Source organism: Chanodichthys erythropterus, chromosome 1 (assembly GCF_024489055.1).
Source record: "Chanodichthys erythropterus isolate Z2021 chromosome 1, ASM2448905v1, whole genome shotgun sequence".
NCBI classification, from domain to species: domain Eukaryota; kingdom Metazoa; phylum Chordata; class Actinopteri; order Cypriniformes; family Xenocyprididae; genus Chanodichthys; species Chanodichthys erythropterus.
The window spans coordinates 33,780,430-33,807,891 of record NC_090221.1 but is presented as its reverse complement, the minus strand read 5'-3'; the positions used below and the strand labels follow the sequence as shown (position 1 = coordinate 33,807,891).

The window sequence follows — 27,462 nt, the reverse complement described above, 5'->3', positions numbered from 1 at the left end:
CACACCAAGGACAATAACGTCAACGATAAAGACATTTTTAAAAATCGTTAGTACAATAATAACAGAGTCCACACCACAAATATAACGATAATAACTAAAAAAGAGAAACCATATCGTTGAAATCAACGATATTTTTCTAGTTAATGAACAACAAAAGACATTGACAGCCAATCACAATCCATCGAGCTCGAGCATTTAAAGCGACAGACAACATAACGGCCGCCAGCGCGCTTACAACAAAACGATATAGTTATCATTCTTGGTGTGAACGGGCCTTTAGTAGTTTAAAAAATATATACATATTTATATTTATATTACTCAATAAGGCGAGTTCTCCTGTGTATTGATGAGCACGTTGTGTTTCACGAAGCCTTTCCTTCTTTCAAAACCTGGATTCAAATTGGTGCTTCGGAACGCGAATCACGAATCGTTTGATTCAAATCGAGGCTTTGGAGAGCGATTCAGTCATGCGAAACGCGAGACACAGATATTAGTTGGCAGGAACAGCATTCAACTATAAATTAATTTAAATTATAAATTAAATAAATTATTAATAATAAATTCATTTAAAAATGATTATAAATATAATATTCAGTTATATTTGACTCATTGAATAGCTACTGCATTTTCAGTCACAATCAAGTAAGATTGTTAGCTGCACAATATTTAAAAATAAGTAAATGATTAAGCAAACTACACCACTGGATTTATGTTATAGATGGACATATGCATGTAATTTATGGCTTAATATAGCCTTTGATTTAGCTATTTCTAAAACAGTTCAGCTGAAACTTTCTTTTATACTCTTCTCTCAAACAAATGCCAGGTCATTTTAGCTTAACAAGCAGCATTAATTTCAAAGAAACTGATTGAAAATGCAGATAGGGCTATAAAATGTAGCCTAATTTGGTTCAGCAGCCGAGTCTGGCATCAATAAACTGGAATAAAACTAATAAAGTCATGTTTTTATTTTTAAAAAAATGTTTGGCACCCTTATAAATATTGTTTTGTTTTAAGGAAGGAACAAACTGTCCAAATACACAAAGTTATGAAAATCAGTCTGTTAGATAAATCAAAAACAAGAGAGAGAGACGTCAACACAGAGCTGGGTCTGTGAAACGTATGGTTTCGTCAGTCTGTGAAAGGCCTGAAAATATCATCTGCCCCACTCAGTAAACATCCTCTAATTACAAACAATGTGAACGAGACTGTTATGAGATAAGTTTGATTAAACTCTGACCACACACGAGCCGAATGCAGATGAACCCAGATATTTCCAATGAGCCTGTGCTGCTATTCGTCCTCATGTGTGTCTGACAGACAGCATATATCCACACACACACAAACATGTGCATATACATCAGAAAAACTATACACAAACATATGCAGCAGTTCTCAACCCACACACACTTACTCACATATACAAACAAAACATACAGTCTTTATGTTCTGTGACCTACTGACTGAACATTTATTTGACTTTTCCACAGACCAACCAGTGTTTGACTGAGTGAGAGACAAAAAACGTCTGACAAAAGAGAGAGAAAAAAAAATTTTAAGGTGAAAATGCTGATGTAATATGAGCACAGCACTAAAATGAGTTTCTGGCACAAGTTTTGTCTGCCTTAGTGATTCTGACATCCGTTGCACATAAACACTGACCGAGGATCAGCTCTCCTGTGGCTCAGACTCACTTTGTTGGCTCGGTTGGGCGTCTATGAGCTGATCTCGGGTCAGATGCCGTGGTGCGTCATCATTAGTCAGACTGAGTTGAGGACAGTAAACAGAAGCACCGGAGCATGTGGCTCTCAGAGCTTGGCATTCACTCACAGCTCGCTTTATCTGCAGCCCGTCTCATAAAGAGCCACTGAAGGAACTAATTGGTCAGGCCTCTGTCAGTAAATGGTGTGTGTGTGTGTATCTTTTGGTATTTGGGAGGAGGAGGTGCTTCCTTTTAAAGTCTCTAAATGTTGGAATGTCACCATAACACACTCAGTTCAAAAACAGCTCATTAACACACACACACACACAAAGAGAGAAAAGAGACATACACACACATTGATGTACATACCTATCATGAGGACAATCCATAGGCGTAATGGTTTTTATACTGTACAAACTGTAAATTCTATCCCTTTACACTACCCCTACCCCTAAACCTAACCATCACAAATTTTTTTTTCCAATTTTACATGTTTACATTGTAATACCAGTGCAATAACCATGTCATTAGCAGTGGGAAAGTTACTTTGAAAAGTAATGCATTACAATAATGCGTTAATCCCTTAAAAAGTAACTAATTGCATTACTTAGTTACTTTTTAAGAAAAGTAATTCATTACATTACTTTTAAGTTACTTTTTTCACCTGGGTTGGTCTTGTTTTTTGTTTTTTTTTAATAACAAAAAAGTTCTATTTGGCATTCATGCTGAAGGAAATGCACTTCAACGTGTGTACAGTTGAGGGCGCAGCTCAAACAAAATCTGTGCTGCCATTCTGGATAACAGAAGAATAACATTTATTTTCATCAATAAAAACAAAAAGCCTAAAGTCATTTTTACTTATTTAACTAAATCATCTAAGGTCAGCAGCAAGTACATTGGTCGATAAAGTGAGATTAAATGCATAAAAATATAAGTTTTATTTAACATATTTAATTATTGAAGGTTTGCATAATATTCTGAACTTGCATTAATTATTTAAAAAAAAAAACTTTTAAAAGTAATGCATTACTTTATTAGTTACTTGGAAAAGTAATCTGATTACATAACCCAAGTTACTTAATGCATTACCCCCAACACTGCCCAGTTGCTTTATACATGTGAGTACTCACACATCATGTAAAACACACACACATGAAAAATCATGTTAACCACACATGAGACAGACACAATAGATAAATTGACTATAGAATGCTGCTGAGCACAAAAATGTATGCAATTATTGGGCAATCTTATAAAGTGGCATAATTATTTTGCCAACTTTTTGGAACAGCCTTTGCATCATAAGCAAACACACTGAATACCTTAGCGACTGCATAGAAACACCCTGGCAACCATCTATAACATCATATTAAAATATATTTAGTAATTATTATTAAAATATGCAACATGTTTTTATTGCTGTTGTCCATTAATGTGTAAAAAACAATTGCATTTTGGTAACATATACTTGTTTAGATACTCTATGTGCATACCTAAGTTTAAATTGTTATTAAATCCAGTGTTTTTGTTTTTAGAATTATTAAAGAACCAAAAGGAGAAATATGACTTTCAAGTTGCAGTAGACATTTTTCCTCTATAAAAACAGACAGATTTCCTCATGAGCGATGATGTTAATGTGATCCGAACAGACATTAATCCCTATTGAGATTAATAAACAGTTAAATATGAATGTGGTGTCTCGCAGAGGGAAATATCTTGACGGATAACTGCAGCGCCACACGTCCTGCTTAAAGAGCTGTGGTTTAGATGGCACTAACAGATGTTTGAGAAATGCTGAGTGTGAAACTAATCTCTATATATCTGGCCCAGAAACAGCACAACTAACAATACTCCTCAATCCTGCTTTTATAATCTTATTATCTTTTTATCTATTTTAAGCAGAACATCTGGTGAACTTTGAGGAAAACTTTACTGTGGGTGGAATTGGTCTTTTCAAGTAAATACATCTTAAGAGCTGTTTATTTTTGTTTAGGAAATGAGACAAGAGTTCCTGTGCAGCACTGTATGTTGACATATGGATATTTTGAGCATGTGTTGCATATATTTTGCATGAACTAAATGATGCATTTCAGGAAATAAAACAGAAAGACATAAAATATGCAGACACAAAACAGATATGCATAACAGAATAATCTGAAGGGATTGATGCTATTTCACCTACATTACGTTACTTCAAATACGATTTACATTTGCCATCACATTACACATTTACACACAGCATGCATGCAACTGAAACATATCTAAAATAAGTATTATTATTATTATTATTAATAAAAATACAAATACGAAAAGTTTGCTTCATTATTTTACACAAATGTTTCTCCATGAGTTTGATTCTTTGCATTTGGAGATCAAAGGTTTGGGTCGCTTCATAAGGCTGCAAAGCTGGACCGTCTCAAATATGACTGATGAACATGAAACATGCTGAAGTCAGAGCTCAGACTCTCATCTCAGACAGGAAATGGAGGAGGAGAGATGGCCAATCCCAAATGCTGCTCAAGGATCAACTTTGTGTGTGTGTGTGTGTGTGCACTTGAGAATGCTTATTTTTAAGCGGACAAGAGGGGAAAGTAAGGCAAAAATGTGTGTGCATCTCTGTGAGAAAGAGAGTGAAAAATTGCATGCATGGCAGAACATTTGACACAGTGCAGATTTGACACAGTGCAGATTAAAATGCTTAGAAACATTTGTGTGATGTGAAACAAATAGTTTCTTACATTTGTTTTCTTGTATTTCATTCTAGACAAGTATGTGCATATGTGTGTGTGAACCTGGGTAAATTTTAGTTACTAAACATATTACTGATTGAGAATATTATTGATACATCGATCTTTATATACCTGTTTGGTACTTATACACAACACTTACCTATACCTCCTTTTACTTACCTGCAGTGTGAAATGTGTTAATGTAGGTCTGCTTGAAAATTAAAGCTTAACGCATAATTAATATTAATACTAGAGGTGCAATAATTTATATATTTAGTTGAGAGCAGAGTTGTAAAGTATTTGAGTAAATTTAATTAGTTACTGTACTTGAGTATTTGGCTATTTTGGCTACTCTGTAGTTTTATCAAAGATATTAGCAACTTTTACTCTTTAGCTCGTGTACTCTTTGCTCCACTACATTTGTGATGAACAATGAAATTAGCAATATTGCCATCTGCAGGGCACTGCAAGTACTACATCTTGTGTGTTTTGCCCTTACTCACCGAAAGGCTACTTTATGTAAATGCGAGTGCATTAGCAAGTAGTTGTAAATCTCTAGTGTTTTATATGAGATGAGGACATGACTGTAGGCGCTGATGCACATCCAGTGCAAGGCTTTGACTTTTTAATCTTACTTAACATTATGTTATTTATGTTATACTGAATAGTACTTTTTGAAAGACATTGATGTACTTATGCTCTTTTTGAGCACGTGAGCTTAACTGAGACTTGATTTATTGCAATTTTAAGGTGTTGTGTTTTATTTTGATTCTAGAAAATAAATATCATTACTCTTCTCACAAATCAACCGTTTCTTGTGTTTCACTGGTGTGTCTCTTTGGTGTTGAGGACTAGTGCATCTTTGAGCCTATACTGTGTGAGTAACATACTTAAGTACTGGTAAAATCAGATACTCTAAGACTTTTACTCAAGTTAAACTAAAAACTCAAGTTGTTTTGGATTTGGTGACTTGTAACTTGTAACTTGTAATGGAGTCATTTTCACTGTAAGGTATCTTTACACCTCTGGTTGAGAAACATATTACCAGAACCTGGTTCTTCAGATCTTGGGAGAAGTAAATCCTAACAGGGCAACATGTGTATATAAATACAATATATGGGTAGGTGATGACATGGATTTTTTTTAAAGGATGATAAATATATATATGAATAAAGGAAAGTGTATGTTTTAGATCAGGGAAAGTGTACATTTTAGATTCCGTAACCACTTTAAATAACATTCTGTATTTGTCATATAGTGTCAAATGTTTTTGTAAAGGTTTATTCCATGATCGAGTGTAGCACGTCACATCATGCATGACATCTTTCCAAATTCAGTTTTATTCTGAACTGTTATTTTTTGCACATTTTTGTTCAATCCATTTGCACTACAATGTAAAATGTGTCCTTAATGAATGTCACAACTCACATAGTAATTCATGTCATGCTAAGTAAGCTTTAGACTGGGAAAAGTTCTCATTAATATTCATTATCAGGTTCTGAGGAGGATCAATGATATATCAGTCATTACAGTACATGAAAAATCTTCCGTTATGGGAATCAGTATTGCCAACAAATTTTCAGGGGAAATTGCTATGAAGTTGTGATGTCATTGCTTGATGATATTATTATGTACCCATAACGCAAAACTATATATTCTAAGAAATTATAGTGTATTAGTAGTTAAATTCGTATTGCATTTTCTGTTTTAGGGTTAAAACTTAATGGATAATGTTCGGGGAGAAAATTACTAGTGCCTTTTAACTGTTTCTACATATTTTCGTTCTTAAAGTGTGTCTATAACTGATCAGCAATTATGGTACAAGCTAATAACAAGGTGTATCATAAATGAATTATTGAACAATTGCGGGTAGCATCTTAATTCACAAACGATCAATGGTTTCCTCTTTTTGTGTAAGAGGGAAAACCTTTTTTATTGTTTGAGTCACTTTTTTTTAAAGTTGCTAAAAGTTGCCAAATAAATTTTAAAAATGGCTAGATTTGTTAGTAGGTTTTTTGTTTTTTTTTTTGTTTTTGGAAAAAAAAGTTGCTAGGGTAGTCTGAAAAGTTGCTAAAACTAGCAGCAAAATTGCTAAGTTGGCAACACTGAAATGACTTTGAAGTGACTATCTGTGGTAATTAGAGAGGAAGACAAATTCCTTTAGTGAGTGTCTGACAGCTGTTTACTGCCCCCCTGAGGCCGAAGAGACGGAAAAAATCGTCTTCACAGCCTTCTAAGAACAAGATAAAGATCTCAAAATTACCATGTGCAAATTATTTAACAATCTCTACGTTGTATATTAAGTGTGACAAGAAAAATGGCAAAACAGCAAAACAGAACTCAGAACTTTTGGGGTTTTATTTAGCAGAGAAATTAGGATATATTTAAAAACGGCTTTTTTTCAAATATAATAAATGTATAATTAATGCAATACTGTAAATAATAATATGGCCTATTGCAATATAATAATAAACAAAGAAATAATATGAAATTGTAATAATTTATCATGATAAAATATGCTGCGTAAAATAATGAGCTGTACGTGCTGAATGACAAAAAGACAGTGTAAGTGTTAATGTAAAGTAGCGTTACTTCCAGCATCAGTGGCTCCAGAACATGTTCTCTTGGTTCTCACGTCTGTCAGAGGAAGCAGAAGCCCGCGTGTCATCATCATTTGAATACAGAGGCCTTGATTTACAGTGTCGCTCATTTGTCGCTTTTATTGCGGCTCTTTGATGTGCGGCGCGCGAGACCCTTTGAAATGCACGAGCGCTTTCTGATGTAAAGAGGCACGAGCGCCGCTCTGACTCCCCAAAAACCTGCCGTGAGATACCAGCGCCACATCATCATCACAACCTCAAACACGTCCCATCATCATCATCATGAACTTCATCACTGAAAGATATCACCACAAACATCATCATCATCATCACCTCAAATAATTTCTCATAGTGGCCTTAATCAAAACCTTATCTGAGATATTACATTATATCTTCATCATTTTAAACATGCCCTGACATATCATCACCATCATCATGGTCTTCATCACATTTTTGCCCAGGTAGGCCTATCATCTTCATCACGGACACCAACAGGTTAAGCATCCTGGCTGGTTCGGGGTCAAATTTTGACCTTTATGTAAAATGTAATAACGTGACAGGCACTGGAGCGCGTGCCAGCGTCTTTAATTATGGAGCGTTTGTCGCGTCGCCAGCGGAGATGTGGCGTTGGAGATAAAGCGTCTATCACGGCATTCGGGCCTTCAACTATCTGCGCTCAGCTCTCTGTTGATCTCGCGCCCTTCCGGCCAGTCAGTGGCACCTGTGCGCGTGTCATAAATCAGCTCAGGTGGGTGTCCCGGGGTGACGTCAGCGCTGGGCAAACAAACGCGCGCTCGAGCGCTCAGGCAAGGTGAAGTTCAGTTAAAGTAAAACTTTCAGCTCGCGAGGAAAATGTCCGTGAGCTTCCTGCTGGACACGGCCATGTACGGCAACCCCGCGAGACACCTGAACATCAGCCAACCTCACCTGAACGTCTACCCGTCCGCCCCGTACCCGGACTACAGTGGATACCACCCGGGTCCTGCCCTCGGGAATGACCTGCATCACAACGGCAGCCCGTGGAGTCCCGGGTTCGGCCCGGGTTCGCGTGAAGAGTGGCCGCCGCTCTACAGCCACGGGACAGGTCACTCGCTGCCGGTTAACGGCTTGGAGGTCAACGTGATTCCGCCGGTGGATCAGGGGCTGCTGAGCGGCGCACCGAGCGCGCCGGTGGAGAGAGAAGAGCCGCAGGACTGGATGAGACGCGCCGCGGCTCCCCCGAACTCTGGTGAGAGATCAGCACCTCTCCTGACCCCTAAACCCTTCTGTGCTCACTACTGTCTCACATCACACTCTTTCACTTCCTCTACACTATCAAAAAAAAAAAAAAAAAAAAAGTAATGCTATGTTTTTGGACATGCATTGTGGAGCCATTCCATGTAAACCTGATGCTTTTATGAAATATACAGAACAGTGTTTTAGGACAATCCCATTGGTAATGATATGGTTTAGACAATAGTACTGGTAAAACCATGTTTTTTAGGCATGCATAATGGTTATACCAAGTAATTGGATGCTTATACCATAGACAGTGTTTCTGTACAATACCATTGGTGATACCATGTTTATAGACATACATCATGGTAATACCATGCAATTTGATGCTTTTATGAAAATGTACCGTAGTAGTACAGTGTTTTTGGACAATACCATTGGCAATACCATGTTCTTTAGATTAGTAATACCATGGTTTTTGGATATGCATCATGGTAATACCATGTTTTTTTTTTAGACATTCTCTTTGATTATATATTATTTTTTTTGGACATATATCATAGTAGTACAGCATTTTTTAGACATGCTTCATGGTAATACCATATAATTTGATGCTTTTATCAAATGGATCATAGTGTTTTTGGACAATACCATTGGTAATACCATGTTTTTAGGCATGCATAATGGTAATATCATGTTATTTGATGCTTTTATGAAATAGATCATAGTGTTTTTCGACAATATCACTGGTAATACCATGTTCTTTAGACAATACCATTGGTAATACCATGTTTTTAGGCATGCATAATAATACCATGTTATTTGATGCTTTTATGAAATGGATCATATATTACAGTGTTTTTAGACAATACCATTGGTAATACCATGTTGTTAGGCATGCATAATGGTAATACCACGTAATTTGAGGCTTTTATGAAATGAACCATAATGTTTTTGGACAATATCATTGGTAATACCATGTTCTTTAGACTTTATCCTTACTTATACCATGCTTTTTGGACATGCATCATGGTAATATGTTTTTTTTTAGACATGTTTCCTGTGATTTCATGCTTTTTGGAAATATACCATAGTACTACAACCTTTTTAGGCATGCATAATGGCAATACCATGTAATTTGATGCTTTTATGAAATGTACTATAGTAGTATAGTGCTTTTGAACAATATCATTGGTAATACCATGTTTTTAGGCATGCATAATGGTAATACCATGTAATTTGATGCTTTTATGAAATGTTCCATAGTAGTACAGTGTTTTTGGACAATACAATTGGTAATACAATGTTCTTTAGACAATACCATTAGTAAGACCATGCTTTTTAGACATGCATCATGGTAATACCATGTTTTTGAGCAAGTAAAACCATGTTAATCTTTAACGTATGTTGGAGTACCACTTAAAAACCATGGTATATGAATATGGAAATCATACAGTACCATGGCATATATGAAAACCACAGCATAATCACCAGATACCATTCAGTGCACCATTTTGACGGCGCAGAAAGTGAAAGTTTTGCTTGATAAACATTAATAATATAATCTAATATTCTGAAAACCTGTTCATTTCTGCATTAAGAGCATTTTTGGTGTGCTAACTTAGAAATAGTTCTGCTTACCTACAGTCACATGTGATCTACATACAGATCGGTTTATAAATCAGTCATGCTGAAGGCCTGCGGTTACAGCAGAGATCAAAATACCAGCACAATTCATTTGTTTGATCTTTGATGTTCTACAACATCTGGAGATCTGAAGGAGCGTGTAGTTGAACAGTCAGTAATAGATGTTTGCGGCCTTATCGGAAGTGCATTATGGCTAATAGTTTACAGAGTGATAAACTAATCTCTTCTGGGAATATTTGTGTAAATGTGTCACACGCAGCCAGGTTGGCACAGTTATAAAGCTCAGATGGAGCGAGACTCTTTACAGACCTTGGAGATTTTTACATTATTTAGTTTTAAAAAGATTTGTGTCATCATCTTTTTAAAGGTCTGGATTTGATGTTTTGCTGAATCATATTTGGCCTCCAACTTTGAGCATGCGGTCTAATTCAGTTCAGTTCAATTTGATTCATTTAAATTCAGACTTATTTCTATAACATATTTATCGTTCCAAAGGAACTTAACAATGAATAATTCATATTACCAATAAATAGATCGATAAATAGGTGCATAAGATCAGATTCTTATTTTTTTGTCAATAATGAACTGCAGTCTGTGCAATTGTTCATATTTCTTAAACAGACCAAAAGGAGGAAATGAAGTCATGCTCATTAGTTTTGTATTCAGCTTTCAAAGGGCCGTTGTCTGACACGGTTGGTCAAGATGCAAATATGCTCATCGTGTTTGACTGTTCAAACGTTCTGATATCATCCCATGAGCAGATTATAGACATGGAATATGGATCATGTGACAAAAACAAATATAGATGAGAATGTTCAGGAAATACTGCTGGAAAAAAAAAATGAAACACTGATCCAAACAGGTTTAATTTTCCACTCTACTTTTTCTTTAGAAAACACACCCGTGTACCTGGCTTACCTAACTTATCTAAATCGCTTTACTTATCTCGGTAGTGACATACTGTTGACATCTATTGTTTTTATATAATTATATGACAACAGAATAACCCATATCCAAACCCTACCATGAAAGAATGCATTTAAAAATACATTATGTATTTACATTACTAGCCTTTATGTTCTGAACAAGTCATTTTCACTCTTTTAAATGCAATCCATTATTGCCCCCTACTGGACAACAGTAACAGACACCTAATGCTTCTGACACGTGTTGTGATAAATAGGACTTTATTTTGATCCATTAGTTATAACAATGCAGATATTTACCACTGTAGATTCTGATCTAATATTGGATTAAATTCCTGGTACAATCGACTCCTTCACATGTACCTTGAAAGCAGACTACTGTCTATACAGGTAGCTGTCTATTAAGGGAGCTTCCTCACTGAAATAAAACCTGATATGGAGCACGTAATTGAGTTTGACGTCAGCATGTTGCCAAGCAAAAAATGCATTACTCTAATAAGCATAAAATACATAGCACACAGAAATATTTGGTAAAATAGACTTTTTTAATTGAAATTATATGCTTATCAATAAAAGAGGTCATTCTTGAAGAATGAAAAAAGATAGATGTTGCAAAATGTCACCAACTTCTTCATTCCATGCCTAGAAGACTTGGTGCTGTCATTAAAAATCATTGAAGCCATACAAAGTACTAGATAGTAGTTTTTGTTTTGGGGTGTACTCATTTTTGCATCACCCTAATTTGAGTAAAACTGAAAAATGTGTAATCTAAGTTATATTATTAACCTTACTTTCATGTTATAAGTTAAACAGATATATCAAACGTAACATTTTGGAAATTGTTTTTGTGTTCATTGAGATATTGTTTAAAATGTTACTTTTCAAAGGGGGTGTACTCATTTACGCTGAGCACTGTACACACACATAAAAGAGTAAACTATATAAAACGACAAAAAAAAACTAAATTACTAATACTTTAAGATTAAATGCAAAATATAAAAAGAAAAACTAATACAAAATTTTATTAATAACTGTAATATTATCTCAGTTATACAAAAATAACACTGGTCTGTGATGCCTTAAAATGCAGTCTAGGTAGGCAGGGTTCAGGGTTCTAGGGTTTGGACTGGCGTCTGAAAACCTGCTGCTGAACAGAACTGACTACTACACACTTCTGTCTTTATCTTTGTGTGAACTTCTTCCTGCTATGTTTATTACAGCACATCATATGACTGTGATGATTTGTGTGTATGTGTGCACGTTACAGTGAGGTTAAACACTGTAAACCCTGATTTACTGAGTGTACACTGATCCAAGTTTAATTTTTTTGCCTTCTTATAACCGGTTTGAAGAGATAAACCACAGTAAAAATCAGTTATCCATTTAAAACAGCTACATTTTACGCCCACTTAACAAGAACTTCTGTTAGTTCAAGAAGGTGGTTTTGTAATCGCTGTACAAATAATTGGTTTTCCCAGGTTTCTCAGATGGTCATTACCAAACATATTATGTATTAGATATGCCACAGACCTACATGTTCATTTAAGGAAAGAGATAAACGAGAGTGCAGAGGCGCCGTTTTTCGTAGAGACACAGTGAGTCAGTGGTGTGTGACGCCGGATGAAGTCGTGTATGGAGGTGGAGCAGTGTTGCCCAATGTTAGCTGCTCGATTATTCATCTGTGTGTCTAAACACAAGGCGTCTTGAGAGTCGAACGTCCTGTCGACAAAGTGAAAGATTTTCTGAAAAGCTAATAACAGCAGAGGCCAGTGAGTCTGAGGTGGTGGCCGCACCCTGCTGTGTGCACTGTGGGAGGACCAGAGAGCACTGATAAGGGGACGAGACACTCTCTCTGTGTGTGTGTGTGTGTGTGTGTGTGTGTTTACACATGTCAGCTAAAGCTGGTGGAGAAAAGGGAAGCATACTGTTGAGAAAGAGTTTCAGTGTATGAAAACTGAATTCAAGGGCTTTTGGGAGATGTGTGGTTCAGAGTTGTTTTATTATCACTGAGATACTATTTTAATTTAGGCTAGTTGTATGTTTTTGTTATTTCAGTTTTTTTTTTTTTTTTTTTAAATATGTCTATATAGATTTTATTATTTCAGTTTTAGTTCACTCTTAGAAAAAAGGTTGGAGATCTACTGTATATATAACTCTAGGTTTCTTGACTCAATTTTATTGTACACTGTCAAAAGGTTCTATATAAGGAGTAATTTCTTATGTGATTACATAATACTTTTTTAATGAATAAGGGGTTACTTTAATTTTTTTCTAGTGAAAGTATATTTAAACTAAATCGGTAAAATGATGGGACCCCAAAAATTGGTTCTATAGTTTATATGAAGCAAAGTCCCTTTAAGACAAGTTATTTCGCTCGGCCATCTTTGAAACGCCTCTCAGTGATGCAAGTGCAGCTCCTATCTTTTTGAATGGGAAAATTAAATTCTCCAGAGCTGTTTGCCAAGCTTTCGATTCAATTTCATATTTGAAATCACCAATGAAATGACAAAAAAAAAAAAAAAAAGACAGGACTTTATTCAGAAGGCGGGACATTTAAGTGTTTTGAGAGTGTGGGGAGACTGACTCATTTGCGGTGGGAGTGGGCGGAGCTAAAGATCTTATTTGGTGCTCTTTGTTTGCTGCAGCTCTCTGATTGGTGGAATTTTCTGTACAGTGTCATGGGTAATGTTGTTTTTCACCAAAAATTCTGCTATTAAACATGATTATTTAAAAAATAAGTTGAATGAATGCAAATAGATGGCTTCAACAAAAGCATACAGTCCATTGACAGCTTCGGAGCTCATCACAAGTCTTTCTATAAAGATTTATCAGCTGTTGTTAAAAGTCAATTTCACTATGGAGAAAATGAATGGATTTTTTACTTCCAGAACCCGACTGTTGAACTCTATTGCGTGTTGCACTTTCTCATTCACATGACTTTCATATGAAGTTCCTGACAGAACCCTTTAAGTTCTATATAGAAACTTCTAAGATTGTTTAGTTCATCACATAAATGAAAATAAGATATATTGCTTTGTTTTCTTTTAACGGTGCTCTAAGTGATGTTATGCGTTTTTAGGCCAAAACATTTTTTGTCACATACAGCCAGTGGTGGAAAGAGTACTGAAAATTTGTACTTAAGTACAAGTACGGTTACATTGCTGAAATAATACTCAATTACAAGTAAAAGTACTGGTGTCCAAAAAGTACTTGAGTAAAAGTACAAATTACTCTTCTCAAAAACTACTCAAAGTACTAAAATTACTAGTTACTTTTTAGATATTTAATGAATTATCAAAAAATATTCAATCAAATCATAGATCTAAGCAGAAAATAGCAACTTTAAACAAAGCACTTTCACCTTATTGACAAAGTGAATTAGTTGTCACAATACTGGAATTTCTAACTCCAATACAATACTTTGAAAAGATCAATATTGAGTATCATTTTAAATACCATGGGGAAAACCACCACATACTGTACACCGTAGATATTTTAATATCTAACTTTTTTGTCCATCCATTTTGTCAAGGCAATCATTATTTTCAAGCTTCGAAAAGAAAATTTACAAAAAATATAAGTAAACAGTCAGTAATAAAGAAAGAACAAAAAAAAAATTACCTAAATTCAGTTGAGGTATTCAAAATATGACAACACTAAATTTTTATATGCCCTGTATATTAAAGGGTTAGTTCACCAAAAAATTAAAATTCTGTCATTAATTACTCACTCTCATGTTGTTCCACACCGTAAGACCTTCGTTCATCTTCAGATATTCAAGGTCCAGAAAGGTACTAAAGACATTAAGATAGTCCATGTGACTACAGTGGTTCAAACAGTAAGGATGTTAATGAAGTGACAAGAATACTTTTTGTGCAGAAAAAAATAAAACAAAATAATGACTTTATTCAACAATTTCTTCTCTTCCATGTCAGTCTCTGACACTGTTGACGTAGTAAACAGTGCAGCACTTCCAGGTTCTTCGTCAGAACGTCGGCTCATTATTCATGTGATGCTCACATGAACAGCATCAGAGAGTGAGGAAATTGTTGAATAAAGTTGTTATTTTTGAACAGAAAAATTATTCTTTTCACTTTATAACCACTGTATTCACATGGGCTATTTTAACAATGCCTTTACTATGTTTCTGGGCTTTGAAAGTTGCAATTACATTGCAGTCTGGGGTCAGAAAGCTCTCGGATTTCATAAAAAATATCTTAATTTGTATTCTGAAGATAAACTAATGTCTTACGTGTGTGGAATGACATGAGGATGAAGGAAATTTCATTTTCGGGTGAACTAACCCTTTAAGAGTCATAATATGTTGTTTATTTAGATAAAAAGAACTGAGTGCACGCTGTTGGACTGTGTAGTGTGCAATCGTGAATCTCTCCGTGCTCTTAAACGTTGTTTAAAGTTAACAATCAGAATAGACCTCCATGCCTGACCAATGAAAATGCTACAGGAAATCGTATTGGCTATAAGTGAAATGCACCAGAAAGTCTTTCAACAATCAAAGGTGGATCTTTAATTTCTTTACAATGAAAATATGTTTCAGAATATTAGAGAGCTTGCGTCGTTTTCTGCGCATTACAACAATGCGCTCTCGACATTTGTAATTAAAATACGGCATAGAAACCAGCGGGTATGATTCAAATTATGCGCAATGCCTGCAATCTCGCGCTGACATTCAGGCTCTTCAGACCCTATACAGGGTTTTCATTGGTTCGTTTATGATCGGATTTCTTTATTGGCTACAGATATGCCGGTCAAAGGTTTGAATATTCAAATTGTTGCCGTACTCAGTAACGGAATGTGATTTTACTGTAGCGAAGTAGATTACTTAGCTTAATTTGTACTTAAGTACAAGTAAAATTACAGATTTAAAAATCTACTTAATTACAGTAACGTGAGTAGTTGTAATTTGTTACTTCCACCTCTGCATACAGCAGACATCTCCTCACTATCCGCTAGCTGCCTGTCCCCTGAACACACTGTAAAAAAGCGCAGTCTCTGTAGTCACCACAAGCTCCGAAAACGGCAATAAAAACAAACTGGTGCAGTCTGGACCACGAAACATAATAAACATGCTCCAGCCAATAACCGACAAGAATGATTTTAAAATCGCGTTCATGACTGTTTCAGGAAGCACGGAGGGGAGGGGAGGAGGAGGAGGAGGGAGGGTCTAGCTAGCCTCTGTTTTGTTTGACAACACTTCGAACTTCAACAGGAAGTTACTCCGCCCAGGATCGCTTAGATCACCTTTAAAATGTTTTTCATTTTATTTCAAGGAACAAATGTTTTTTTTTTTTTGTTAATTATAACCCTGTTGTGGTTGTGTTTGCATGCACATGTGTGTCATCTGAGGTCAGTGAATTTCACGCTCAGATCATTTCATACCAGCAGGAAATGTTGTGATACGCCCATGCTATGAATGTGGTGGTGCTTTAGAGGAGAAATGAGCCAAAATGTGAGTGAAACAGAAATTGCAAAAGAGCACATTTATTCTTAATTTAAGATGATGTAAACATGATGTGCAGCATTTTTAAGTGCTTTTTTATATTTCTAAATAGTTAAATAATAATAATCCTGAAAGTCCTCCAAATACCATTACAGATTTACACAGACATGCAGAAAGAGAAATCTGCATGTTTTGTATACTGTATGTTACTCAAGGATTTAGTTGGATAAATATGTGATGATGACCAAATGTAGACATATACACTGTTTTTGACTGATGTTTATTAATGGATAAACCAAGGTGATGTTGGTGATGATGCGGCTTATGAAAGTCTGTTGTAAATATTTCACAAATTTTGTAATTCACAGGAAGAATGAGATCTATTTCCAAAGATGACACATCTCTCAAACACACAGGGATTTGTTCTCATTTTTTTTTGACTCAGAGGGTGCCTTATGTAATTATTCATAAAAAACCCTGCATACTTTAAATTAAAAGAGAATATTCTGTCCGTGAGAAAGGGGAAGCTCACAAAAACATTATTTTCATGACACTTTCCTCCAAATTCTCAATATATACTTCTAATTTAGAGGTTGTTTCTTTTTTTTTTTGTAATTGCCCTTATGATAATTCTCACACTGTAAAGTTTCACTCGTTTCGTAATTCACAGTAAGACTGAAATATATTTCCAAAGAACAGAAATCTCTCAAATGCACAGGGGTTTTCCTCAGTGCTGATGGATTTGTTCACTACTGCTTCAGTAAAGTTTGTGTTTCTGGACTTTATTAAACCCAAACTCTCATATACAATCAAACAGGCCTGTAATTCAAAGGTGAATCTAAGAGCTGCGGTTCATTTCTGACACTGATGACACTGGCTGCGTCCGAAAGCTTTAGGCAGCTGCCCTATTAGGCAATGACTTCACAGGCAGCGTTTGCACACAAAGGTACCTCATGAATGTACTTTTACACACAAACTGACCACCAACCACAACTTTCGGATGCCATCTTTATTTTTAGCTTAACCAGAGATGGTCTTATTATTTTTGGGAGATACGAGGGTCCATGGCTCCATACCCTAGAGTGGTGCAGGTACGACGTCAGGACCCGAAAGATTCTATGTTTTTAATAAGTAACTAGACAAGAAAGTTTGGGGTGCGAGTGCGTGTAGTGTACATCTTAGAACAACACGTCAAAGTATCGTGAATCAGAAGTTGGAACTGACCTTACTTTACAATATTGTGACATTTTTTGAGAGAAATAGAGGGCGTGGCTTGTTTGTTTCCTGCTGGTAATTGATTGGATTTAAAAAAAAAAGTAGTAAATTTTCAAATTTTGATTAAAGATTACAAAGACATTTTTTTTTGTTGTGAATCAACTTGCATGCATGAATTATTCACCAGGAGACAAGTAATGTACACTAACAAAGTAAATAAATAGCGTCAATTTTGATTTCATGTCGACTTTAAAGGTGCCCTAGAACTTCTTTTTAAAAGATGTAATATAAGTCTAAGGTGTCCCCTGAATGTGTCTGTGAAGTTTCAGCTCAAAATACCCCATAGATTTTTTTTTTATTAATTTTTTAACTGCCTATTTTGGGGCATCATTAACTATGCACAGATATATAGGTTGCGGCCCCTTTAATTCTCGTGCTCCCCCTCCCCTGGAGCTCACGTTTGCCTTGAACAGCATAACCACAGTTTACACAGCTAATATAACCTTCAAAATTGATCTTTACAAGATGTTCGTCATGCATGCTGCATGCATACATCGGATCATGTAAGTATAGTATTTATTTGGATGTTTACATTTGATTCTGAATGAGTTTGATAGTGCTCCGTGGCTAAAGCTAACATTACACACTGCTGGAGAGATTTATAAAGAATGAAGTTGTGTTTATGAATTATACAGACTGCAAGTGTTTAAAAATGAAAATAGCGACGGCTCTTGTCTCCGTGAATACAGTAAGAAACGATGGTAACTTTAACCACATTTAACAGTACATTAGCAACATGCTAACGAAACATTTAGAAAGACAATTCACAAATATCACTAAAAATATCATGTTATCATGGATCATGTCAGTTATTATTGCTCCATCTGCCATTTTTCGCTATTGTTCTTGAACTCTTGTTATTTAACTATGCCGATATAAATTCAATATTTAATTCTAGCACCAAAACTGGATCTGCTCTATATACTGAAAAATGATTCTGAATAAATCCAATATTTCTGTGCCACAACATTAAAGACGTTTTAAAAGTATTAGGAACAGCAACATCAAACCCCATCATTGCATTAGGAGATAAAGCATTAAAAAATCATTGCAAAAATCCGAAAAGTTAAGTTAGATCTAAGAAGAGCTCCTGAGCATATTTGAGCAGATTCATACATGTGCTTTGTTACTTTCAACTGTAACATAATAACATTGACACATTTTAAGAGTGATTTAAGAGTAAAAGTGCTTTTAAAGGGCCAGTGATTATTTTAAAGTTAATGCCATCTTAAGTGAGGTAAGATGAAGTTGTTTGCTTTGAAAATGTGGTTAACACTAACAGAAACATCAGGCAAGCAACATCTCAAGAGGAACTAAAACTTCAAGAGGAATATGAAAGTGGTTTACCACAGGTTTTTATTCTTCATCAGTCTCTGTAGAGGAACATTTACATTATTATTAGCCCCAGATCTGTTTTGGAAGGTAACAGACTATGAGAACAGGAACTGAGATCTCAGCTTCTGTCCTTCCTTTTTGAAAGCCTAACACATTTTTCATCTGTCTTTCTATTCTATGAATCCATCATGTCTTTCATCACTTGATAGATGTTTTAGAAAGCTGGGATTGATTTGTTCTTCTCGAGTCCAATCTGTACAGCTCTAAACTAAAATCCCAGAACACAAATGTTGTGCAAAGCTGAAAATATCAGGGGATTTTCAGCTTATTATAAAAGTCATGAGAATTTTTAGTAAAGTTTTTAATTACAACACCTAAATATTATATATTATTATCTTTAAATTTGAATCAAGAACATATAGAACCCCACTAAACTTTTTTTTTTTTTTTTTTTGGTAACACTTTACAATAAGGTTCATTAGTTACTGTTAACATTAGTTAACTAAATTAGTTAACATGAACTAATAATGAACTGCACTTATACAGCATTTATTAATCTTTGTTAATGTTAATTTCAACATTTAATAATACATTATTAAAATCTTGTTAACGTTAGTTAATGTACTGTGAACATGAACAAACAATGAACAACTGAATTTTCATTAACTAACGTTAACGAAGATTAGTAAATGCAGTAACAAATGTATTATTCATGGTTAGTTCAAGTGAGTTAATATATTAACTAATGATTAACTAATGAACCTTATTGTAAAGTTACCCTGTAGACTGTAGATAGAAAAATGCACTAATATTCCCATGGCTTTTAATAAGCTGAAAATCCCCTGATATTGCTTTCTCTGTGTTAAATATACTAATCCCAATGAATGGAACCTGAGACACAAATAATAATCTCTATGAAATGATTTTTAAAACTCAACCACAACAACTGAATATGAAAATTAAAATTAAAATTAAAAACCCTTTTGTGCTGGCAGGAGGGAAGACGCGGACAAAAGACAAATACAGAGTGGTGTACAGTGACGTTCAGCGCCTGGAGCTGGAGAAGGAATTTCATTTCAGCAGATACATCACCATCAGAAGGAAGGCGGAGCTCGCCGGAGCCCTGAGCCTATCAGAACGCCAGGTAGGCCATTAACAGTCAGACAGGAAGTTAAATGAACCTGTGAACATGTGCTGTGAGATCTGTCTAATTATAACGGAGTTTCTTGTGAAAGGGCATGCTGACTGTGACATATATAACGCCTGTAATGTGCTGCATTTATTAGAAAAGAGGAGGATGATGGTCAACAGCCTTTTAAAATCACATTAATCAATTTTGTAGAAACTGTAATAGTGAACCTCAGAAAAAAAAACATGATTATATCTATTTCACTAAAATCAGAACAATGAAATAAGCAATTATATTTTTGTAAAATGATCTATCTATCTATCTATCTATCTATCTATCTATCTATCTATCTATCTATCTATCTATCTATCTATCTATCTATCTATCTATCTATCATCTGTCTGTGTCTGTCTATCCACCCATCCTTCCATCTATCCATCTATCCATCCATCCACCCTTCCGTCCATCCACCCTTCCGTCCATCCATCCATCCATCCATCCATCTGTGTCTGTCTATCCATCCATCCATCCATCCATCCATCCATCCATCCATCCATCCACCCACCCACCCATCCATCCATCCATCTATCTATCTATCTATCTATCTATCTATCATCTGTCTGTGTCTGTCTATCCACCCATCCTTCCGTCTATCCATCCATCCACCCGTCTATCCATCCACCCTTCCTTCCATCCATCCATCCATCGACACGTCATCCATCCATCTATCTATCCATCTATCTGTCATTCCACCCATCCATCTATCTATCTGTCCATCCGTCCATCTACCATCCATCTATCCATCCATCCACACGTCTATCCATCCATCCATCCACCCTTCCATCCATCTATTCATCCATCCACCCTTCCATCCATCTATTCATCCATCCATCCATCCTCCTGTCCATCCATCCATCCATCCATCCATCCATCCATCCATCTATCTATCTGTGTCTGTCTATCCACCCATCCTTCCATCCATCCATCCATCCATCCATCTATCTATCTATCATCTGTCTGTGTCTGTCTATCCACCCATCCTTCCGTCTATCCATCCATCCACCCGTCTATCCATCCACCCTTCCTTCCATCCATCCATCCATCGACACGTCATCCATCCATCTATCTATCGATCTATCTGTCATTCCACCCATCCATCTATCTATCTGTCCATCCGTCCATCTACCATCCATCTATCCATCCATCCACACGTCTATCCATCCATCCATCCATCCATCCATCCACCCTTCCATCCATCTATTCATCCATCCATCCATCCTCCTGTCTATCCATCCATCCATTATCCATCCATCTATCCAACCATCCATCCACACATCATCTATCCATCTATCTATCTGTCTGTCATTCCACCCATCCATCTATCTGTCTATCTGTCCATTCGTCCATCTACCATCTACCTATCTACCTATCTATCTATCCATCCATCCATCCATCCATCCATCCACCCTTCCATTCATCCATCCATCCAGCCATCCATCTATTCATTCATCCATCCACCCATCCATCTGTCTATCCATCCACACGTCATTTCATCTATTCATCTATCTTTCCATCTATCTGTCTGTCTGTCATTCCACCCATCCATCTGTCCATCCGTCCATCTACCATCATCTATCCATCTATCCATCCATCCACACGTCTATCCATCAATCCATCCATCCATCAATCCATCCATCAATCCATCCATCAATCCATCCATCAATCCATCCATCCATCCATCCATCCATCCATCCATCCATCCATCCATCTATCTATCTGTGTCTGTCTATCCACCCATCCTTCCATCTATCCATCCATCCATCCATCCATCCATCCATCCATCCATCCATCCATCCATCCATCTATCTATCATCTGTCTGTGTCTGTCTATCCACCCATCCTTCCGTCTATCCATCCATCCACCCGTCTATCCATCCACCCTTCCTTCCATCCATCCATCGACACGTCATCCATCCATCTATCTATCGATCTATCTGTCATTCCACCCATCCATCTATCTATCTGTCCATCCGTCCATCTACCATCCATCTATCCATCCATCCACACGTCTATCCATCCATCCATCCATCCACCCTTCCATCCATCTATTCATCCATCCATCCATCCTCCTGTCTATCCATCCATCCATTATCCATCCATCTATCCACTCATCCATCCACACATCATCTATCCATCTATCTATCTGTCTGTCATTCCACCCATCCATCTATCTGTCTATCTGTCCATTCGTCCATCTACCATCTATCTATCTACCTATCTATCTACCTATCTACCTATCTATCTACCTATCTACCTATCCATCCATCCATCCATCCATCCATCCATCCATCCATCCATCCATCCATCCACCCTTCCATTCATCCATCCATCCAGCCATCCATCTATTCATTCATCCATCCACCCATCCATCTGTCTATCCATCCACACGTCATTTCATCTATTCATCTATCTTTCCATCTATCTGTCTGTCTGTCATTCCACCCATCCATCTGTCCATCCGTCCATCTACCATCATCTATCCATCTATCCATCCATCCACACGTCTATCCATCAATCCATCCATCCTTCCATCCATCCATCCATCCATCCATCCATCATCCATCTGTTTATTCACCCATCTATCCATCCACACCAAGCATGTCATTTATTTTAAAGAAAGTATAAGCAGATTTTAAGCAAAACCAGCTAGTTGCCTAAAAATCATTATTGATTTAATTATTATTGATACAATCAGTTGCCAAAGCTATCAAAAAAGCTCAGAAAAGTGCAATGATTTCAGGTTATATATATATATATATATATATATTATATGCATGAATATGCATGACTAGAGGGGATGTGTCTACTACAGCTGAAAAGTCATTGGTTGTTCTCCAGGTGAATCAGGTAAATCACTTTGACTCTCTGATTCACAGGTGAAGATCTGGTTTCAAAACAGACGAGCTAAAGAAAGGAAAATGAACAAGAAGCGACTGCAGCAGGCTCAGCAGAGCTCTGCATCCACACCGCCCAGCATGCCCGGCCACGGCAGCGCCGCCATGGTCACTAGCACCAACATCGGTTTGATGACAGACAATATATCGACCAACATCAAAGAGGAATACTGAAAACCCTTTCAAACAGAAGGATAAACAGTACATGTTTACACAGTTTCAGCGACACTGAATGGAACGTTCATATTGCACTACACAAATGACACGCAAACACGTTTTATTGTGAATAAAGCGCACAGTATTTCAATTTTTGTAAAAAAATATGATCTCTGAGTATGTTGAACGACTGAAGACACATGTCATAATGCCTTCTAAATTGTTTTGCATACTGCTTTTGATGACCTCATAACTACTGATGTTGATTTGATGACTATATTTGCAGTGCGTGTATCACTATTGCTTTGCTTTGCTATGTAAAATATTTTACACCTACTGGATCATGGAAAACTGACATTTTTTTAAAAAAAGGAGTCAAATGGTGCCTCTGTGTAATTATTCATTTTAAAAAGTGTAAAATTTTTAATAAAAAGATAATATTTGAGGAGAATGTAAAACTGGACGGTCCGTGAAGGATGTGAATCTCACAAAAACGATTTTTTAGGATTTTGACATTATTTTCATGACAATTAAGCACATTTTTTTCCAAATACTGTATTTTACACACTGTAAAAAAAGAATTGTTGGTTTAACTTAAAAATATAAGTTACTTGGTTGAGTTCATTGAAATTAAAAAATTTAGTTAATACAATGAAGACGATTGGTTTAATCAAGAGAACCTCAAAATATTATGTTATCTGAAGCACATTAATTATTGAAGTTGATTTGACAGAAAAAATGTGATAATGTGATTTACAGTGCCGTATTACTTTAGAAATGCCATTATTCTCAATGATGATTCTCATTGCTACAATAACAGTAATTTTTTTAATATATTTTTAATGATTTTTATAGGTCAGCGTAAATTAATTAAATACTACAATTGTGTATAAATGCATCACAATTTAAATAAAATATTTTTTTTTTTACATTTTATTCGTACTTTTTTTGCAGAATTTGGGGCAGAAATTTGCTTAATTGGGCAAACAAAAATGTTCCATGTATATGTATATATAGAGCAAAGTATAGTTGCTTTTTTTTTTTTTAAGAATGACCTTGACATGTTTTGGACTGATTTTATCAGTTTTAGCTAAATCATACAATGATATTTAAACTCTAAATCACACTGTACTTTGAAAGGGCGGAAACCGTGTGTTTACCGATCACAATGAACCGTGTGGATCATAAGTTGCGATAACACAAGGAAACAAACACAGCTTATTGATAAAAACAGAAGCTGAAATGGTGACCGCGTACTCAATGCGCTCAATCATTGACAGACAATCCAGAGGTCGAGCAGAAGCTGCGATCCGTACGAACGTCATCGGATGGGTGTGGCCTGTTCAAAGGAACTGTTTTTGCAGCTAAGTCAGATGATTCATGTCAATTAAAGAGCCAATAAAGACTTGATGCCAGTAACGTTCATCTCATGGCCTTCAAGATCACGCGTTTGAACTGTTAATGTTTGATTGGTTTCACAATGTCACCACTGACCTTCATCTGACACACAGATGTGTCAAAAGTACTGTGAAACTTTATGTTGAAGTTAACAGGTACAGTGTCAAAATGTGTCAAAAGTCACCCATGTTCACACCCAAGTCAAGCTTGTCCATCTTCAGCAATGGTTATAAAATGTAGTCCTCGGTTTTAAGAGTACTTAAGATATTGACCAAAATAATACAACATTTTTCTTCTGTGGAACACAAGATATTTTGAGGAATATTTTGTACGTTTTTTGTTGATGCAATGAAAGTCAATGGGGTCCAAAAACACTAAAAAACAATTTTCAAATGATCTTGCACCGAAAAAAGAAAGTCATTCAGGATTGGAACGAAAAAAACTGTTGTGACTTAAGCACGAATACTATAATGATTCCTGCTACTATAATGATAGCATGAATACTATAATGAATACTATAATTCAATAATGTCCTATTATATTTTACTCTGAAATGAATTTCATTGGCTGTTTAAAGCGAAAGTAAAATGATGAGGGAGCTTAAAAAAGTATAAGGAAATTATAAGGAATAATAAAAGTGTGATTTTGCCTGGTAAACATAATTAGGTACAGAATTAATCTTCAGTTTCAAGAGTATTTAAGTAAGATACTGACCAAAATAATATTATTTTTCTTCTGTGGAACACAAATGAGACATTTTGAACAATGCTTTTGTTCAATGAAAGTCAATGGGGTCCAAAAAAAAAAAAAGAATTTTTTTTTTTTTTAAATCATCAGAAGAAATTCAGGTTTGGAATGACGTAAGGGTGAGCAAATAATGACAGAACTTTTATTTTTGGGTGAAATAAGTAATAGGCATACAAACACATTTTTAGGTTTTAGGGGAAAAATAGTATTCATTTTAATTATACATTTCTAGTGAACGTCTTGCAGCTGAATCAGTGTGCATGACATGCATATGATCCAGAGAAAGAAATAACTGCATCTAAACGACTCATGCTTTAAAAATAGTCCTTACTTCAGTTTCCTGGTGGTTAGAGTCTTATTTCAGCCTTTTACTGCAACATCTCACTCACCAGATAAAGAGATAACTATCTTGTTTCACACTTTAGAATCTTTATTGAGGAACCAAACATAAGTATTTTACACATGAAGCCAAGTTCACACTATGCTATTTTACAATTTTATCTTGTGTGTGTGAAAAAAACAGAATACAGGAGAATGAAATGGAGAGAATCAAACTTTACAAAATAAAATGCTTATGTGGTCACAAGGCTGAAAAATTCCTCTAAATATCCTTTATTTCCTTTCCCATTTTCTTGTGAAAGTTCGTTTACAGCCGTGCAGATAACAGCAGGATGATATTCTGTGTCGTGTTCGCATGCGTGTTAATCATTAACTGTGTGGATGTTGTAAAGTGATGCCACTGTAGAAAATAAAGATGCAACACCGGTCTGACTTAATCAGCATCTCCATCTCTGTAACCCCACATCAAAAACATGCTCAAAATAACTCCATCCCACAGATTTCACTCTTGTTGACTGCTTGTGTAGACTGATAAGACATATACCCCTGGTTTCACAGATAAGGCTTAAGGCAGACTAAAATGCATGTTTGAGCTGTTTTGACTGAAAAAAAACATGCACTGACATCTCAAAATATGTAAGTGTCATTGTTTTGTCTCAAGATGCACACCTGTAATGTTTTTTTCTATAGTACATTAATAAAAGCTACTTAAAATGCCCTAACTAAACTACTGCAAGGCCTAATCGCATGCAGGAAATCACATGACATGATCAGGAAACTTACAAAACTAGACACATAAAGTACTGACAAATATGCTCTCAATCATCATGGATAAATGTGAAAGTGGATCAAACTAGTTTAATATTAAGTGGAGTTCACACTAACAGCATAAATTTAAAGTCAAGTCAATTTTTTATATTGTGCTTTTCAAAATACACATTTCAATGCAATTTTGCAAAAAAAAAATCTTAATTTTAATGTTTAGAATATCTTCATGTTTATGTCACATTTAATATAGTTAGATTTTGCGATGATACAAGCAATCAAGCAGTTGAGATTTGCTTTAAAGTATATTTTGTTTTACATGAGTTTACTGTACACTGGATACATTTTATATCCAACTTTATATAAAAATTTAAAAAACTATATATGACTATAAGTGAACTTGCACCTACATGTCAACTAGCTTTAGTATTAGTAGACTGTTAGGAGTACGGTTCGGATTAGTAGAATAAGTTGCATGTACTTTAGAAGTTAACGCCAACTCACACCTCACAGAAAAACACCAAATATATGTGTTAGGTTTTGTCGGGTTATGTGTTTTAGCCCTGTCAGCTGCTGTTAGGGTTTGTTTTCACCCACGTAAACCTGTTCAGTCAGAATTTGTTGGTTTCTGTTGGGGCTTGAGTTATTTTTCATAAAATTCTAACTCCAACGGCCAACTTGTTTGTTGGCGTCTGTCTGGGTGGTGTGAACTGTCCTTTACAGGCAGCTATAGTCAACAGAATGTCTTTTTTAAAGAAGATTGACTTCTATAGTAGAAAAAAATACTATGGAAGTCAATGGCTACTGTCAACTGTCTGGTTACCGACATTCTTCAAAATATTCTCTTTTGTGTTCAACAAGAAAGAAACTCATACAGGTCTGGAACAACATGAGGGTGAATAAATGATGCCATTTTCGTTTTTGGGTGAACTGTCCCTTTAAGAAGACAGTTAGCTGACATGTAGTGCAACATTAATTATAATCAGCAGAATGTGTTACCTCAAATAAATTAACAATTTTTAAAGGTGCCATCGAACGTTTTTTTTTTTTTTTACAAGATGGAATATAAGTCTAAGGTATCCCA

The 27,462-nt window shown here is 35.8% G+C and overlaps 1 protein-coding gene across 1 annotated transcript; it reads left to right on the top strand.

Annotated features, from left to right (window-relative positions):
* Positions 1–1,571: 1,571 nt before the first annotated feature.
* On the top strand, positions 1,572–27,431 carry cdx1a (caudal type homeobox 1a). Its single transcript, XM_067387631.1, has 3 exons — positions 1,572–8,259; positions 19,886–20,034; positions 22,956–27,431. The coding sequence occupies exons 1-3, from the start codon at positions 7,884–7,886 to the stop codon at positions 23,145–23,147; spliced, it is 717 nt and encodes a 238-aa protein (XP_067243732.1). The 5' UTR covers positions 1,572–7,883; the 3' UTR covers positions 23,148–27,431.
* Positions 27,432–27,462: the final 31 nt, after the last annotated feature.